At 42.9% G+C, this 20,046-nt stretch overlaps 2 protein-coding genes across 3 annotated transcripts in view; one reads left to right on the plus strand and one right to left on the minus strand.

Moving 5' to 3' along the window:
• pigg (phosphatidylinositol glycan anchor biosynthesis class G) overlaps positions 1-8,960 on the minus strand; it is a 70,055-nt gene extending 61,095 nt beyond the window's left edge. For both annotated transcript variants that reach the window (XM_049002607.1, XM_049002606.1), the window contains exons 1-2: positions 8,143-8,960; positions 7,462-7,667 (exon numbers count right to left, since the gene is read on the minus strand). In XM_049002607.1, the coding sequence (XP_048858564.1) occupies positions 7,462-7,667; positions 8,143-8,296 (360 nt within the window). In that variant the 5' untranslated portion in view covers positions 8,297-8,960. The remainder of the gene's footprint in view (positions 1-7,461; positions 7,668-8,142) is intronic.
• A 1,143-nt stretch (positions 8,961-10,103) lies between these two features.
• Positions 10,104-13,320, plus strand: si:dkey-109l4.3 (uncharacterized protein LOC559137 homolog). Its single transcript, XM_049002620.1, has 4 exons — positions 10,104-11,070; positions 11,671-11,865; positions 12,000-12,082; positions 12,306-13,320. Exons 1-4 carry the CDS (start codon positions 10,863-10,865, stop codon positions 12,342-12,344), a joined length of 525 nt encoding a protein of 174 aa, XP_048858577.1. The 5' UTR covers positions 10,104-10,862; the 3' UTR covers positions 12,345-13,320.
• Positions 13,321-20,046: the final 6,726 nt, after the last annotated feature.

Raw genomic sequence — 20,046 nt, forward strand, 5'->3', positions numbered from 1 at the left:
GAGTCACTTCTTAGGGTTGTTGTGGGGGGGGGGGGGGGGGTATTGAAACTGAGGGGACAGCGTGGTCAGCAGGGGGAGCCTGATGTCCACACCCCAGGAAAGAGGCTCTAATGTCAATGTGTGACAAGAGCACAGAACTACACTTGAGCACCACTTAGAGGACAGTGGTGGCATTGAAATGTTATCAATTTAAAGAAAAAAAAACCAAAATTGTATCAATGAGGCTTATAAAATAAGTTCTGAATTTTTTCTTCCAGAGGACAAAAAAAAAAAAGTAACTAAAACGAATATATTTATTATTTCCATTGCTGCAGCAGGGCAATACAAACTTCGGGCTATATTGAGCACATCTCCCCAGTAAAGGCAGTACACCAGTATCACCGGATGCTGTCCACCATTAGTTTGATAAACTCTGCCAATGCAGGTAACAAGCAGAGCGGCTCAAACACAGGAGTCAAACGCTGTGTTCACAGCAGACTTGGGGGGTTCTCTCTGGAATCAATAAAGTTTATGTAATCTAATCAAAATCTAACCCAAATGTAATCCAATCTAAATGTGAAAAACATGTTGCGCGTCATTAATTAAGTCGCCATTTCTGACAAGTTTTCAATCAACGCAATGAGCGTCAGTGATTCCCCAAAATAATGTCATTAGACCATTTTCAGAAATCGGCCAAATCTGACCACTACGAGGACCTTTTCCGAAATGAAAATAAAAAAAGATATCCTCTTTCCCCCACCTTTTCTGACTCCCTGTGTATTTTGTAAAAGGTCACAAAACTAAAGTCGTAGCGTGGCCATATTTAAATATATCAATTTTTTTTTTTAATAAAAACTTTCTAATCTTTTGTAAAATGAAATGGTTAGTTCAAAAAGCTCATTAGTCATGCTGTGAAATAACAAAAGCGATACATAAAGATTCCCCCGAACAGCAAGGCTATATAAGTGACATTTAAATGCAGAACATAAGTGTAAATGTTTGTGAACATAAGATGAATACAAGATGAGAGTTTGCCTGAAGCATTTTAAATGTGTCAGGTTTCACCAGTTTCAGAAGCAATTTGACTAAAATTCTGAAACTAAGCTGTCTGCAAATTGGAGACACGCAGGATTTCATGGTACGTCTGTGCGACTGACAAAACTAGAACTTAAATCCATCTGTAAAACAAGACAGTAAAAACTGTACAATTCTCTATGTTCGTTTGTGCTATACTGTTAATAGTATTATTCTTCATCAGCTGATCAGTGAGCACCTCTATCCTATGAACACAATGTACATCCTGACCAGTTGCTTTGACAGGATATGTCTGTGGTTGAATGCCTTTCTACAGAAATCACAAAAGGTACCTTAACAACAGGGACTCTCTGCCCTTTCAGCCACGACACCAAGTAATCTGCTGCAATGCTACCTGACCTAATATTTTCCATCTTTTGTTCCAGAGTGGAACAGGCGAGTATCATCAGGATTGCAGCTGTCTGATCACAGACATAAAAAGGGTGAAACAGTAACCAGGGAGAGTGTTTCCAAGACCCTTGGCTTTACCGTTTTAATGGCTCCCTTTTCATGATGAAACCACCCATTGACACTGCACTCCACAAACCGAAAGCCCCTGCATCACGGCCCTCGACTGCATGTAAACACTTAAAACCGTTATGCTAACAATTAATCACTGGTCAACGCCGAGTCAAATTACTGAAACCAGAATTGAGGACGAAAAGAGGTCAATTATGGAGAACTTGTCAAAAAAATAAAAAACAAACTGCCAATAACAAAATGGCCCCGAGAGTAAAAAATCCACAAGGACAAGGTCCACACGTAGGACTGGTATCCCCAGACTGCAAAACGCTGCGTCCATAATCGTTTTGTGGGATAATTAACCAAATGCTCACGCCATTGTTTGGCATGACCTCATATGGCAGCCATCCATGGAGACAGTGGTCTGGACTTCTGGCAGAGTAAGCAAACGATCTTGCGCGAAATACCCGCGGTTTGCCAGAGGATGAGATCGCAGCAAACAAACAAAACAAAACAAACATACAAATAAATATTTCACATTTCCACCAGGCATTCGTGATTCGAGTCGGATCTCATAGTAACCCACATGTTTCTGGGTGAGATTCAGCTTCTAATTGAGGTCACGGGGAACCCAGGCATGTTCCAAGCCCGGCGGGAGGCCCAAGAAGGCCAGGCTCACTTTTTCAGCTGGAATTGAAATCTGCCAGAGGCAGTGAATCCAGAGGAGCTGGGGGGGGGCGGGGGGGGAGAGCCTTGGGAGGCTGCCACGCAAAGCTGGCGGGCGAGCCTTGAATAAATAAATCAAAGCAGGTTTTGTATTATACTTACGCCATGCACAGCATCTATATAAAGAATCGAGTATGATGGGGAGAAAAATCAACCAACTAATCACAGAAAGGGAACGAAACCAAGGATTCATGCTGGAAGGTGAAGAGGTACTTCTAAGGGATGAGGAATTGCTCTTTTACCTTTGAGTGGTCTACCTAAACTAGTTTTTCAGAACACAACCTGGGATGAAAACACAGCATACAACCACGCTGATCATTTTGGATAATGACAGAGAGATCGCGATACCATTGCATCAGTAAAAAGCAGGGCCCCGATTGGACTGTCACGCTTTTCTGTCATCTGCTCCCTGGAAGATCTGAATTATCCAGTCGCCTGAGCCTCCATCAGGGCCTCCGACTACACGTGGCCAGGGAGGGCGCCAATCACCTTGCTGAAGTGTGGCCAAAAACAGTCAGCCCAAATTCCCGCCATCGTCACCAAAGTGACACTGGGAAAAGGCCTTACTTAAGAAGTCCTAACGAGGACTGCATGATGTCCCGGAGGACCACAGCACACATAAAGATTCTCCCTTTCACAAACACGGCCCTAAAAGTTTTTCATTTGTGTGGTTGTCGGCAAAGAACGTCGACGTCATGGTGTTGGCAACTACGAAGCCGAAAGGGAGCACAGCTGACTGCAAAAAGCCGTGCCAGCACTGAGCCGGACAGAAAACTTATAGAAGTATCTCTCAGCACAGAGAGCCAAGAACCCAAGGCAGGGAAACGAGGAGCAGCAGTGCCATGATAAGTAACCTTGATGCTGCCCGTGAACAGATGTCACCAGTATTAAGTCAAAGTTGCGAAAGCAAGCGGATGGTAGTTAACTTACTAGTGCAACTGTACTGGGCATAATCCCACCAAGATATATTCACGTTTTTCCCTCCCAGCCTCATCAGCACTTAGGGCTTTCTCACATTCTTGTAGGACCCGCTGATCACATGATCCTTTCGCCCCAGGCTAATGTTACAGCCCTGGTCGGGGTACAGTCAAACCCATTGCGGGTTTTGATGTTCAAATGCCTCACAGATGTACAGCGGGACGAAGGCCCTATCAAAGTAGCATCTATTGCCACGAGCGCTAAACAGCAATAAAAAGTTCTGGCACGGCATGGGGAACACCGGACCCAAAACGTGATAACACATACTCCTCTCTCTGGGACCGGCAATACCAGGCCAATCCAGCCATCCACTACGTACAAAAAGCACCGTTTGATGAAATATTTATGTTTTCGCCCTTCGAAGTACGACTTCTAAACTGAAGCAGGAGCTCCTTTGTAGCTACAGTGTTCTATGATCTAATGACTTTTGTTCTTGACTTCTTCCACATAGGTTACATGGTTGCAAATGGGTACAACAGGCTATTTGTACCAGCAACTCCTGGCCTCTCATACAGAAGAGGTTCTGCTGCCACCTGCTGGCGGTTTTAAGAAATAGCACAGGAGAGACAGGTTCACGATCGACGAAGAGACAGAAGAAAAAAACTTGGAAAATACAAACCTTCAGTGGAAAACTCATAATGACAACTTGCCCTGATAAATAAAAGGAAATAATTTTTGGATGAAATGTTATTTATTAAATTGTGTAAAAATATTCAAAAAAACATTTATTCGCCCGGAATCATTTCAAATTTGAAATAAAGCAAGATCAAAATCGTACATAACTTTCCGGAAATTACTTCACAGAGATATCAAAAATTCACTGTAGCCTATGCCATTCCTTTTGTTGCATAATAGATAAAAGTATAATGTCTCTTCAGACATCGTGGCAAACCCTGGCGATGGGTCTCTCACGAAAGCCTCATCAAGTGACTTTCAATGGAAGGAACGGGGGCTGTTTTTGAAGCATGCCGACTCCTGCGTGTCCCCAGCGGTCACTCTCAACGGTCCCTGTAACACTCCTGTGACTCCTCAATGCTCTTCTCAGCCTGTCATTCACTGCACACTCATTTTTGTAGGAGATCTGGCATTTAGCATGTCAGAGAAATAGTGCAAACACACCTTCATTTAGTACGGGCCTAATCAGGCACTGACATCACACACATATACACAGGTTCTATCACCTGAGGAGAGCCTCAGCTGCTCTCCGGAACATTCTACAGTAGCTTAAGGAGACAGAAGCTGGTTTACAACAATAAGTCCAGAACCTGAATTCTTATAAGTATTAAAGAATATCTAAGCGCAAAATTTTAACCACAATCCCAGAAACATAAAACACAAAATGAGCATCTTCTTTAATAGCAGCATGATACCATCCATCCACCCTTGAAATGTCACTAATTGCCCCAAATTGCCCATCCTTGACCTATGACAGTACTAGGGAGGAAGCCCCACTGAAATTCCAAAGGAACACTCTTTCAGTGTGGGCTAGTCCACTGAGCTGTCTGGATGCTACCTTCTGCAGAATGGAGCAGCATAAGGATGGAGATATCTGACCAATGCTGATATTTAAGCAGGACCTCAGAACTAACTTTAAAGGGACAGTTCACCCAAATGAATAAAAAAAAATATATGCCGTTTTCGTATTTTTGGACAGTATTTATTCTTGGTAAGAAAACACGAAGTCTGGCATATAACAACAGTGCCAGAGCACTATATTTTATGACTGCATACGTTATAAATATTTATAACATTTATAACGGAGAAGGGTCATCAAGTGTGATGTCTTTTGATTTTGCACTGTCTGGTCTGAATTTTCTTTCGCGATCAAAAGCTTGCGTTACTGACTGATTAGCGTTATTCGGCAGGACAGCATCCTGTCATGCTGAAATGTTTATTAGTAGATCCTACTCATGAAATTTTGGCAGATCAAGGGTCACAGAATGCATTTTTAACATCATTAAAATAATTCCACACAGCAGACATTTTTCTGACTGTTCAGTACACCAGTGTGCTAAGTAATTTGGATCACCATTTGGAAGGCAATCATCAGCGGTAAATAACGGCTCATTTTTAACCATCGGCTGATACCGATAGTTGGTCAATACAACTAATGGCAATCAAAGAAATGTCCACCCATCACTGACTCTTACCCAAAAAAATCCAAACACTGGCCAATTAATGCCAAGCCAAACACTCTGTGACACTGATTATATGATTCTGAGTCTCTACAACCCCCTGCCCCCACACTTGCTGGACAGGAAGAGCTAACCCTGCAACCAGTCACGTTGGCCATAGATCACTGTCACGGCTGGGGGGGATAAGAAGCTGACCTTTGACCTCAGTGCTTCTGTGTGGCAAAGCTAACTCGTGTTAATTTCATGTGAAATATACATTTCCAAACCCCGGGAACACTGAATGAAAGCCCTTGTATAGCAGCATCACTAAAGCATTTCAATTCCGCTTTAAGGAAACGTTTTCTATCCTTTCCCGGCATATTAAAATTTTTGTCTCCTAAAAATAGCTGAGTGGTGGGTTCAAATCCTATGAACCCTATAACCGCTAGAGTAGCTGTATCATTGCTGGACCCTTCACCCCAAATGATCCAGGCATGCAGGCTACCTCTGCTTCCTGTGGATGATAAATAAATATCCATTAGTGATGTGTCGGTCGCGAACGAAACGGCTCTCGGAGCCGGCTCTTTGAAGTGAACGATCGGAGCCGGCTGCTGCCTGTGAGCCGGAGTCAGACCCACTTTTTTTCTTTCTTTTTCAAGCTGCACGGATTGGTCAACCACACGATGCGTATCTGCTCTAAGCAGGACGGGGAGGGGCGGTGCTACAAGGTGCGTTCGACTTGGGCTTTAAGTCTTAAGTCGTCTTGCTCTCGTGAGGTTTTTGTACCATGTGACATGGTGACGTTTTCCAGCGCCGGCTGAAGTCGGACAGAAAAATCTAACCATGATGTATTGCTTTAAGCCAGCGCTGCAAACGGCTGCGTGAAGTCGAACGCACCCATAGACAAATACAGCAATCGCAGGCACAGACAGAGAAACAGGAGGGAAGGAGACGCGCGCGACAAAATGAATGACTGCAGGAAACGGACTAAAATTTGGATACATTTCAATTATATTGATAATACAAAAGGCAGAGTGTAGAGCGTGCAAGGTTAAAATCTCATATCGAACAGGCTCTACAAATAACCTGCACTGGCACATGAGAACTGTACATCCATCAGTGCAGTGGGAAGAAAAAAGACAAGCAAGTGAACCTGCTACTAAGGAAAGTGACAGTTTGTCTACTGCAACTGTTGAAAGTGCCAGTTTGTCAATGTCTACACAGTCATCCAGTACAGCACCACAACTACCGAGACCTACAACCTAGAGCTCTATGAGACAGTTTGTGCAAACAGAACACAATTGATGAGGAATTGGCTAAAATGATTGCACGTGATTTCCAACCATAGTAATTAATAAAACTAATAATTGGTAATAAATTCATTTAAGCACCAAAAAAATCTGAAGAGCCACTTGGGAGCCGAAAGAGCCGGCTCTTTTAAGTGAGCTGAGTCCTAAGAGCCGGAATTCCCATCACTAATATCCATGCCAGCACCACGCTGTGTGTATCTTTACATAAACGTAGCAAAAACACTGACACCAGGCTCACTGCGGCTGTCAGGTACATACTAAGGGACAGACCATACCAGGAGAGTTGGGACCATATAGTATGAGGAAGTAAATGGGTCCCGATGTGGGAGAAGGTGTTTCTCAGCTATGCTAACCACAAATGTCCCTCTGCTGCCACCTTGTGTCATAAAGGAGGACTGCAAGCAACGCTGACATTGTCATTAGCTAATCAAACTATGATTGTATATTACACCACTGAGGGAAGTGCTAATCAGAGGTGGAAAGTTCAGGTCCCGAAAGTACGAACCCAGACCAAGATTTTGTTTCAACCAATCTGCTTACTGGTTGGTTGGAACAAAATCATGGTCTGGATTTTAACTTTCTAGACTTGAACTTTCCATCTCTGGTGTAATAATTTCAAAACATTTTTCTTTCCCAATCGGTGATATAATTACAGCTGTTCAATCGATTAAAAACTAAGACACACACAAGGAGAGTTTGGCATAAATGTGAGAAACAATTACTATGCTTTAAGTACCAAAATGATGCATTAGCGGGAAAGTAGAAGAGAAGCACGGTTAAAATGCCCCAGAATGCACTTGGGCCTGAGCCCAGCTTACCTTGATGCGAGGCATGGTGACAGTAGGAGGCCTGGCTTTGGCCACAAAGCTCAATGAAGAGCCCCTCTCAATCAGGCTCCTGGTGTATGGCATGAAGTGCCGGCCTTTGGCCCCGTACACAAAGTCCTCCCGGAGCGCGTCGATCAGCAGCACTACCACTCGGTTAAAGAGGGCTGGGGGCACCTTTGAAGAGTTGCCTGCATCTCCTGCAATAGGAATAAAAATGTGGGAATATTTAAAATATAAGTTAAGTGGCTTTAATAATCACACTTTTACTTAAATAAAAGCTGTGGGGGTCTAATGGTCGCTCAGAGGTATATAACTTGAGAAGTTTATTCTTGTTTTCAGTGGTAGCTTAGTAGAGCAGTGGTGGTCTTGTGGTTAGGGAAGCATACTTGCAATTAAAAGGTTGCTGGTTTGAATCCCTGACCAGCAATGTAACTGACCATGACCCCAAGACCTACTTCCTAGGTGCTAAATTAGATGCCCACTGCTATGCCACACATGAGTTAAAATTAACACATTTCGTCGTTATGCAGTGTGTCTAAAATGAATCATTTTCAAATAAAAGCGAAGCACGACTCATTGCAGCTCTCCTTCCCAGATTACTGGAGTGTTCTTCCTCTCGCAAAAGTGGAAAATCTACTACTAGATTTAATGCACGACTTGCTGATCGCGTACCTGGACCAGGCTCGGCCGGCTGGTCAGAGAGTTTACTCTTCAGGGTGAATGACGACTTGACCGGCGCTGGAAAAAATCCTCGTAGAAAAAGTGCAATGCCACATATTTCCACTATCAGGCAAAGAGAGGCAAACACCGACGAGCGGACTTTCATTGTGTTTAAATGCCAACAAGGATGGTTAATATCGATCTGTTTAGAAGGAATTGGTAAATTTGCTTTTTTATCTAATTTCGCCTGGAATTAAGAAACAACTCGCAACTATAGAGATGAATGTTACCATATCCTCGTGCATTTACACGATCAAGCTGTATTACGTTAACAAAAATTACTGGTATGTTAATACCAACCATTCATTTATATCTAATCACTAAAATGTCATCCGCAAACCGAGTTCTTTAATAGTTGTTCATGAAGAACAGCCTAAGAAATTCACCATAGCCACCCCACGTTAGAACATCGATATGGTTAGAAGGTAACAAAAACAAAGTAACAAACAAGCTTATAAGTCTATAAGTAACAAAAAAGAGTCTTCTTGATTGCCGTGTAGCTACAAACCACTGACAAAATGCTATTGCGTTTAATGAATGGCATCAACTGCTTGACATGTTGAGCGGCACCGCAAAGCAGACAGATCGCGTATGTAAGTCAGTCAAAAAGCTTAAAGAACCGACCCGCACACATTAATGACATTGCAATTAAGGAGTGTTTACTTCGTCGAGAAAGCAAGTATTTCGCTGTTTGTCAAGTAAGAGACGCGTTTTCAAATTGACACTTCCGGGTTCTGTACAACTACGGATCGGTGGAGGGTACAAAATACCAAAACAACGAGGTCAAGATTAAACCAAATTTGTTTCTTTCTATCTACATCTCCGAATGAATATCAAAAGGCAATTAGGTTTTAGCGCTGATTAAATTAGATTTTCTCGGTTCACATTAAAGATAAGTAAATTAAATTAAAACTGAATTTAGTTGTCATTAAACTTGAGTAAATGCACAAGGCGTACTGCATCTATTCTAACAAACTGGAAACGAAGAAGTATCACATTTTTAATAAGTGTGGCTGTATTCATGCACTATTTCAATAGTATAGGAACTATTTATAAAACTGCAAAACTAAATAATTGTAGAAGAATATTAATCCAAACAAAATTTTACTATGCCAATACAAATACAATCAAACTTTTGTTTCAGCTCAATTTTTTACTTAAAATTCTGCATATACATTTTGTGAAATGGTGTAAACTAATAGTTTATGTTCTAGGGATAGTTCTGCTTAAAGATAGGAAAATAATTTACTAAGGGCTAGATGTGTAGTAACAATGTTTCTTGAAAAAGACGTGGGAACACAGTCCCTGTTTACCTATACTATTTATATTAATGTATATATTTTTCGAGTAATTAAAACCACAAATATAGAAACGAACAACATTAGTAAAGATTAAAGTGCTTCAGAATAGCTTAAAAATATACATTCTAGTAATGAAATATACCTTCACATATAAAATGACACTTTTTGTCATGTACTATACACGTTTTTATTCTGTTACCGTAAGAAAGTCAGCAGAAGAAAACAATTTCAAATTAAGGTACATTTGACAGCATTTTATTAGCAACTCACATGACATATGAGATTGTCAACTAGGAGATATTTTTACACTATGACTATAAAATTGAATGAATATATGAATGTTCATAGCTTTGCCTGAATGATCCATTTAAAATGAAACATACTAATAACCCTATCGTTCAATCAACTACATGAACTTCGCCGTAAAAAAGAAAATCCGTTCAGTTTGAGAAAGCCTCTGCTTATTTTTAATTTTTCGCGCGGAGTTACTCTTTAAAGGATCCACGTGGTTTATTCAGACCTCTCATAGCTGCGAAAAAACTGCCTAAATTATGGTTGAATATTTGAACTAATTAGACACACTAAGGTGAAACTAAACGTTTTTATTTATCAAGAGAATGTAAGTAACGTTTATGCAGTAAATGACATATTCAAATTGACAATTCTCTTTAATTTTTTCACTACAACTATGCACGGTTAAATCTGGCACCTGAAAGGGCACCACAGAGAAACCTGCTTTGTTTTTCTTCATTCTCGTGTTGGAAACGTACGGCGCGTACCATTAACAGCACTGTTATTTAAGTTGGTCTAAGTTCGTGTATTATTATTATCATAATAAAAACAGCATTAGAGTTATTAAACGGATAATTTACTAGACTCGTTAACGTTTTGGTACTAGCCAGGATTATGCCGTATTTTAGTTGTTCTTAATGGATAGCTAAGTAACTCCAGCCGATTATTAAGAGGGATTACAGACAATCGGCAACTTTTTAGTATAGATGTTTTTAATTGATCGTTTAATCGTATTGACAGTAATATATCCAGAAATCGTATTTTAGCTTGGTTTGCATTAGGAGATTTAAAAAGATTCGTGGTTGCTGTAAATTTAGGTACAGACATTTCATGTTTACAGCAAAACTAAGGCACAACTGAACTACTTTTGTCCCCTTTCTCGGGTCTTGTAGTTAGCAGTCTTATTACGACAATACTTTTGATTTAAGAAAACAGTACATATTCTGGAGAAAAGGCGCAGGGGTTTTATGATTTTTACTCATAGTTGCATCTCCCTGCGTTCAGGTCATTAATGGTCTATCTGTAGACAGATCGTTCGTTAAGTCGGGTAGCAGTTGGTATTTGCGGCCTTTCGCTTGCATGGACGTCGTTAGCGGGTTACCGACGAGCTCGGATGGCTGGATTTCTGGCCACTGGGGCACAGGGTTTGCCCAGCAGCCGTCGGATTGCCTACCGAGCAAACGGAAGCGGAGCTGCGCTGGAGGCGACGGCCCGCCTGCAAACGGCCACATTCAGGACCACGGAGGGCCGAAGCTGTGCCCGATCCAGGGCATAGTTAAAAAACACCGTGAGTGCTCTCCCCCCGCTAAAAATATGAAAACGTCTCTTGTCGAATAGTCGGGACCCCCACGCCCCCAATTAGATGAGCACGAGTCCTCTGTGTTTGTACGAACAGATAGAACTGCATGTCCTAGGTATGTGTTTGGGCAGTATCGATGCTGACATGACAGCTCACACAGAACAAAGAACATAAAGCAGATGATAAAATTAAGGGATAAAGTAGTGCAGAGCATTGCAAGTTGTGCCATATACTAACAATAATTATAATAATGATAAGTGGAAACAAGAACAGAGAGATTCAATAATGGAATATGAAAATATGATGAGATGTACAAAGATGCGTGCAGGATGAGAGGAGGAGTGACAGGCAGGGACTGTGCCAGTGGGGGTTAAGGGGCTTTTAACGAATATCTGGGTAATAAAATCCTACCTTTTTCTAATCTTTAAATATACGGCCATAACGCTTAAGATCTTTACAGTGTTGCATGCAGTATATCGTAAAGATGATGATGTCATTTTTAAAAACTTGTTTTCTTGAAGCGTTCGGTTATGACTGGCATATCTGTATGCTGCCCCCTTATCTCTCTCTCTTTTTAATTCCTCTAAGGAAGCTGCTTTATCCCCATTGACGGAAACAGAGGGGTGTATTACTCTGAACGCTGGGAACCCAATGGGAGTACGCTGTATTTTCCAGTCACAGGGAGCCTCCTGGCCAACATGGACAAGTACGACCAGATAACGTTTGAGCAGGGATGCTTCTTTACAGGCGACGAGTCCGGAGGGTTCCGCCAGAAGGCCCCAGGTAGCGATTGTCCCTTTGCATCACTCTGCAGGCCAAATAACACACATCCCACTTACACCACTGCAGCCGGCAAAGGCAGTTTTTTTTATGCATGAATGTTTGCTATGAGAAGTTACACTCTTCTCCCTACACAGGTCAGGCTATTCACTGCTGGCGGTACAGTGAACGGGAAAAGAAGCTTTTTATCGCACTGTCGTACTTCTTCTCCAGCTTTGATGTAAGTATAGATTGGGACGGGTCAGATATAAGAGAGCTTAGACATTCGCCCGATGTGGGTGTTAAACTAGAAAATGAACAGGTCATTGCTTTAGGTTTCATTTATAAATGAATTTGAGGTAGAATCTGTGAATTGTGACATTAGGTACAGTCGTACATGAGCAGTTCTCGAAGCTGATATTCCTCAGGTCTGAGTATTTATCTGGATGTTACTTGTTCTGCAGGTGTTTCAGGATGTTGTTAGCTCTCTGGGAGGGCTGTAAGGGGAGCAGCTGCACTTTACAATGGAAGATTCACAGAATTCAACAAAACCTCAGAATTTCTCTCCAGTCTTGGACAGAGATGGTCAGAATGAATCCCGAATGGATCAAAATTACCTGTGAAACGGCTTTATGTGTTTAGTAAGAATAATGATAATATTTACTGATTTTTCCAAGTTATTTTAAAAGCACATTCATATTTCAATCCTTTTTTTTTCTTCACTGTGGGCTTGGAAAAACAAAGCTTGTTCATACACTCTATATGTAAGGGATCCTAAAGACTTTTGATGTTGCAAAGATGTCCATAAACTGAAAGGTTTAATAATCCAAAAGTGAATTAACTTTTCATCGCATTTGGTTGGTGAAACTACATTTTTTACCATATGTAGTTTGAATTTATCTGCTCTTTCCAGGTAACACTGTTCAGTAGTAAAACGGTTTCCCTCTTTCACGCGTGGATAAAGGTATTTTACTGCTGCCAGAGTATTTCTTTTGAATCCCAAATTGATGCGAGATTTTAAAATATGAGTAATGAGGAGGATGGAAATTCCTCTTCTGATACTTGTTGCACTTTGAAGATTTCACCACAGAACACCTGTCAGTATTCTTTGTGACTTTTTCTTGTGATGTTTACATCTCTGTCAGCAGGACTATCTAGAGGACTAGCTGCATTTTAGATGCATTACTGAAGCTGCAAATGTGACGCCCACCTTTCTTAACGACGGCACAAGTTGTTCCTCAGACCTTTGCCGTGCGCGTTTATCCGCAGGTTGTGGTGGCAATAGGTTGTGCCTCTGAAATGGAAAGTTTAGGAGCACAAGATCCGGTGTTGGCAAGAAACGTTCTTTTTGTCTATCCTATTTTTTTAAGTATAGTTTCAGATCTGTTTGGTTGCTTGGCATTTGCATGTGTCTGCCCTGTTTTTTATAAAAGCCTTTTTTTTACTGTAATTTTAAACAATAAATGCTGTTGGAAACTTTGTGTGGAATTAGTGTTTCCTACATTGACTCCATCGAACTGAAGCATTTTCACATCTGGGTCCTCTTTTTTTTATTTTTAAAGGGTGTCCTCTCTCACTTGTGGACTGGGCTTTAAATTTGTCCCAGTAGTAGCACAGATGCAGTGTCCTGAGTAAAATATCAGTGATTCTTAATTGTGCCTAATTTCAGTGTTCCGAAGACAGATGTTTTCTCTAAATCCTGCCATTTTGGAGGTTAACTAAGCAGTAGGACATTATAAATGAAAATCTGAAAGAAGCACTTTATCAATTCAGTCATTCTCTCGTCTCGAAGCTGGTACTGAATCTCCATCCTTTTTGTACTTTGGTCAACGAGTCATTCGGCTGGAGGGACCTGAAGTGAAAATGATCCGAATGAAATGAAATGTGAAAATTGTTGTAGGGCTTTGATGAGTAGCTGCATAATGGGTCCACCGGATTCAGTTATATATCTGTTGTATGATTTTTAAATGAGCTCCTTTAAATGACAGGAAGGTCCTAATTTTACAGGATATTAACAAAGCATACTTTCATTCTCTCAGACTGGTCACAGACTGGCCTGGAAAGATTCCCCTGTGGCACTGGGCTGGGGTACATCCTGGACAGGATGATGGTCTGTTGCAAGACACATGCAATCATACTCCCTGGGGAATTTAGAGAATATCCTTACCCTAACCATGTCTTTGGACTGGGGGAGGAATCTCACTCGACAGAGCGAACAAGCACAGCACTACCAATCGGTGTGGTCCCTGCTCGCAGCCTGCTAATCGAAATTTGTGAAAATTTCCAGTAGATATATGTATGGAATGTAAATTAAGGTATAGCTGGGGTGGTGGGTGCAATGCTTAACACCCTCACGTTACGCCTTTGGGTCCTGGGTTCGAGTCTCCATGGCTCCATGTGCATGGATATGCATGTTCTCCTTGTTGTCATGGGGTTTTCTTCTCGATACTCCAGTTTACCCCCCCCCCCCACAGTCCAAAAACATGCTGAGGTTAACTGGAGTTACTGAATGGCGTGTGAGTGTGCCCTGCGATTGGTTGGTGCCCCACCTTGGGTTGTTCCCTCCACCAGTGATAGAAGCGAGGCACTTAACGAACTCTATCAGCGAACAGCTGACGGCTCACCCAGATGGATTTATCATCACAGCAGGAGTTTTCAATCATGCGGATTTTAAGGTTTTATTTCCCGAACTTCACCAGCATGTTGACTTTCCAACTAGGGGAGACAACATATTGGACTTACTTTACACAACATGAAGGGGAGCTTACAGGCCCTCCCCCCTCCCCCACTTGGGTCTCTCTCACCACATCACAATCATGCTGAGACCTGCATACAGACCCAGAGTGAGAGCCATCAGACCAACACAAAAGGAGGCACGGGTGTGGCCAGAGGGGGGGCTCCTATGCACTAAAGGACTGTTTCATTACCACAGACTGGGACATTTTCAAATAAGCTGCCACTCAAAACAACATGGAGGAATACACTGAGGCCATTACAGCATACATCTCTAAATGCATTGAAGACGTCACTCATACTAAGCCTGTTACCGTTCGTGCAAATCAGAAACCATGGCTGACAGGAGAAGTACACAAGCTCTTGAGAACACGGGACGCAGGGCCAGTGACACCGCAGGCCTAAGTACAGCAGGAGCTAACCTGTCCCATGGAATCAAGATGGCAAAACAGCAATGTAACAATAAAATATCTGGATACTACAGCAACACTAGAGACACACGGAGACTGGCGGGACATTCAAACCCTCACAGACTACAGACCACCTCCTCAGACTTGTGATAACGACATCTCCTTGCTGAACAGTCTCAATGACTTCTTCTGTTGCTTTGAAGCACAGAACAACACACCAACACAGAAGACCATCCCTCCCCAGGGAGAGCAGTCTGTGTGTCTGTCTACAGCCAGAGTGAGGAAGACTCTCTCCAGAATAAACCCACACAAGGCAGCTGGACTGGATAACATACCTGGTCGTGTCCTAAAGGACTGTGCAGAGGAACTCAAGGATGTCCTCACGGACATCTTTAACATCTCCTTGAGCCAAGTGACTGTTCCCACGTGTTTCAAAGCCTCCACAATAATACCGATTCCGAAGAAGCCCCACCCATTCAGCTTTAATGATTATCGGCCTGTTGCACTGACATCCACCATCATGAAGTGCTCCGAGCGACTGGTCAAGGAAAACATCAAGTCCATCCTCCCCTCCTCCCACGACCCGATGCAGTTTGCATACAGGTCAAACAGGTCCAGAGAAGATGCCATCTCCGCTGCTTTACATCCCGCCCTCACACACCTCAACTCGAAGAACTCATATGTACGAATGTTGTTCCTCGACTTCAGTTCAGCATTCAATTCTATCGTTCCCCAGCAGCTTACTCACAAACTTGGATGTTTGGGACTCAAAACATCCCTATGTAACTGGGTGTTGAACTTCCTAACAGGGAGGACACAAAACGTACGGGTCGACAACAACACCTCCAGGACCAGGATGCTCAGCACAGGGGCTCCACAGGGGAGTGTACTAAGCCCATTACTCTTTACACTACTGACACATGACAGTGTGCCAACATACAGCACAAACCACTTCATCCAGTATGTACTGTAGTAGGCCTCATAAACAACAACGAGGAAACCAACTACAGAAGGGAGGTGAACCACGTGGTCCAGTGGTGCAAGACGAATAATCTCTTCCTCAATGTGTGGAAGACCAAAGAAATGGTTATAGATTTCAGGAGAAGACCTCCTCAGCATGCCTCACTGACCATTGACGGCGTTGCTGTGGAGGGGCTGACAACAACCAAATGTCTGGGGGTGCCTATCTCTGAGGATCTCTCCTGGATGAATAACATCACATCACTGACCATGAAGGCGCAAACACGCCTCTACTTCCTCCGCAAACTGAGTGAAACTCCGTGAAACTTCCACCCCCATCATGCTCTCTTTTTACAGAGGCACTATTGAGAGCGTCATCACTGGCCGTATCGCTGTGTGGTTCGGAAGCTGCTCTGCCTCCTGCCGTAAGGCTCTGCAGCGGGTAGTGAATACAGCCAGCAGGATCATCGGCACCTCCTTGCCTCCCACATGGACACTTTCCATATCCTCCTCACCCGCAGAGCCATCAGCATTGCTGCTGACTCCTCCCACTCCTCACACTCCCACTTCAGCCTCTAGCCTTCAGGGAGAAGGTACCGGAGCCTCCCGGCTCGTTTCACAAGACTCTTAAACAGCTTTATCCACCAGGCTGTCAGGAGGCTGAACTCCTGTCCATTGCCTCCCCACTCTGCCTCCTGCCCCTGGACAGTCATTTTCTTTTTCCACTGACTACCTCAAGAACTGTTTACACTCATACCTTTCCGGCTGCTAATTTGTATTTGTATTTCACTTGTATGATTGCTACCATTTGTACTGTATTGTTCACCATTGGCATCACTACCTTATCTATGTTTACCATTTGCATAGCTACCTTAATAATATTACCATTTTGCACAATCGCCTCTTCTACTCTTACCATTTGCACAACTGCCGCTTAAACCGTAATCATTTGTGCAACTGACTATATGTTTATTGTTACCATTTGCACTCTGCACCATCTGCACTTGTCGATATGTCTCTGGCCTTGCCAGTTTGTCCTGTCTTATCTGTTTTTTATTTTTTTTTCTGTATAGAATGTCTATAATTTTGTAATTGGAGGGCACGCACACCAGTGAGCGAGAAACAGCACTTCAGTTCTCATGTGTGTCTTGCACATATAATGTGAACTGACAATAAAATGTCTTTGTCTTTAACTTTTTGACTTGTACCTGCAGCCTTTGGTATAGGCTCTATACTGCCTGGGATCCTGAACGTGATGAGCGGTTAAAGAAAGTGGTTAGATTAAGGCATAGTTAGTGCAGTTTTACTAGAGAAGTTACTTCCTCCAGTCAATCTCAACTTATTTAAAAACGTATCAATGCTTTTCAGTAAGGTTCAGCTTCCATACTCTGCCTTCAGTAGGATGGCCCCTAATCGACCTCTGCTTTTGAGGGAAGAACCGTGAAGGTATCCGGTTGATTAGCTGCCCTGAAAGCCAGGCTCCCAGAGGGTTCAGCTCCCTTGATAAGCTCTGCTTTGATGAGCGTGTTTGTCCATGAAGCAATAATGAGCGTGACACCGTTAATCGAGTCTCGTTGACCTGTTCCGGGAGGGAGATAAATGATGATGCATCAGCCCTGAGATTCTTCACCCTTTTTTGTGGCTGTACTTAGCAACTGGGGAGGTTTAGCAGATAATTCAATCCAATTGTGGTTCGGTACCTTTACGGATTCTCTGGTATGTGTGGGCGTGTAGTAGCCATCCAAACGGATTCTCTGACCAGCCAATCAAACTGGTTTTTCATAGACCAAATTTAATCAATCAATAGTCATTTATTATCATCATCCCAGGACTCCCCCCCCCCCCCCCCCATAAAAGAGCTCAGGGAGCCATTAGTTTAAGTCGAGAACTTTTACCGTGGTGCCCTTCCCTCTAGTCAACAACTATTACTGTTGTTACTCCTAAGCTCATGACTTATACCGTCCCCTCCACCCCACTTGAAAATTTTTGCACATCTACGGACCCCTTGTCCTCCCTCCCACCCAGAACCCATAACATAATTTGAACCCAACAAACTTAGATTCCCACCCCAGGATTGTGTGCCGGTACCAGAGCTGCTCTTCAGCATCACCATGTTTGCAGAACAACAGCACATTCTGCTGATCCCAGCTGAAAAATGCTGAAGCACAGTCCGCTGTACCTGACTGAGCAATGACCTCCGGGCGGGATCTTGACAAACAGGACCATCAAGACCGGACCTTTTTACTTCCAGTCTACGATAGCTTGATTATTAAACTTTGGCTCTGAAGCTGTGTAAGGAACCAAAAGCAATCAAGAAAACAATTGCGCTATCATTTTTGGTCATCACGTCCATCTGTCTTGACCCTGAGGTACTTGAAGGCAATTATTGTAGTCATTCAGGGCAGGATTTGGCTAAAATTAGGCCAGTTCTGATGGCCCTGACGTGGTCTATGGAAGCCCTGAAGCTTAACCAAACATATGAAAAAGAGATTTTAAAAGCACAATACCTTGGGTTTATTTATTTGTTTATGTGTCTGTTTGGAAATAAATTCTACTCTGCTTTTTTCTTTTTTTTTATCTGTGAAAGGATTACTCCTTTATTCTGGATTAATGAGTTGTCACTGCACACATCTGGGCCTGCGGTCTTCCTCACAGACCCAGCACTCTACAGCCTGAGATTGCGAGTTCTTCACATCATTTTTATTTTGGAGGGGGGGGGGCGGGGGGTTTCTCCCAAATTGCAAAGACACGCATCTCTCATGAGTTGGTGACTAAGTCACCTTTAAGTCTAGTCATATAGCCTTTACTGTCATGTCGTCTATATACAGCGATACAACGGCACAAAATAACATTTCTCGGAAACTAGGGTGAGACATACAGATAGCAAGTGTCATGGGTGGGTTTTCACAGAACTTTAAAGTGTGAAAATACAGGACAGTGCAACATATATACATACACAGCACTATATACATAGTGACTGAATGTATGTGGACTGCAAAGATCATAAAACGTACAATGTAAAGTGTGACTGACCTGCTATAGACTAAATTCTGTATTGAAAAAAGGCTATTTACAGTAATATGGGTGATTTTATTTTATTTCTAATTTATACCCATACAAGTTACCAGAATCCGAATATTTTTTTTATTATCCCAGAGAGAGAAACTGAGCATCATTACCATGCATCTCATAAGATAGAGGGAACTTTTATACCCAGCCTATTTTTCTGCTGTTGTGACATTCAGCGGTGCGGTGTCAGGTTGTTACGACATCACAGGCTCACCAGAGGAACTCTTTTGGACCAGAAGCGGTTTCAGAGCAGATGGGACAGAGAGTAATTAAAAGCTGCTATGACTCACACCAGGAGGTTGGGCTGGCATCTTCCCAAAGGAGGTCTTCATTATTAACCCACCTCCCCTCCTGCCAACGCCGCCCCAGAGATCCTCCAGGCAGCGTACCAGACTGCCTCCAGGCTAGGAGGCTCATCGCAGGGGTGGCTGGGTAGCGGGCCAGGCCTGCCTTCTCCCGTCGTTGGGTACCTGATTAAGTGAGACTGTGGATGCACGGCCTACTTGAGACAAGTACAAAGCACAGGAACCCCAGCCAACACGGAAGACCTCTTTATCTTTTCCCAGGTGAGCAATGCGCTGTATTTAGCGGGAATAGGCCTAGACGCTGGCGGGTCATTTTTGTGCCTGCAAAATGTGGATATTAGGCAAAGCTGAGATAAGGTTCTGCAACACCGGAGAGGTCTTGGGGATGCCCATTGTGCGAAGGAAAGTGGGAGAATCTCATGCCAGCTGTTTTGAAGGATTCCTGAGTGATTCAACAAGACATTTACAAATGTGGAGGAATTCTAAAGTGGGACAGAAACCTTCATGTGGATTTGGTGACCATTTTTTGAATCCCTAACATACTATGAGGTTGGGCATTTCAGATCCCGAATCTACAAATCCTGAGCAGGAGTTTGTTTCTACCAACCGGCTGAGCATAAAGAGCCACAGTCACAGGGGACTCACCTGGTTGGTAGAAACAGAATCTTGGTCTGGATTTGTAGTTTCTGGACTCGAAATGCCCAACACCGCTTCCCAGTGATTTACAC

Source organism: Brienomyrus brachyistius, unplaced genomic scaffold (assembly GCF_023856365.1).
Source record: "Brienomyrus brachyistius isolate T26 unplaced genomic scaffold, BBRACH_0.4 scaffold70, whole genome shotgun sequence".
In the NCBI taxonomy this organism is placed as follows: Eukaryota; Metazoa; Chordata; class Actinopteri; order Osteoglossiformes; family Mormyridae; genus Brienomyrus; species Brienomyrus brachyistius.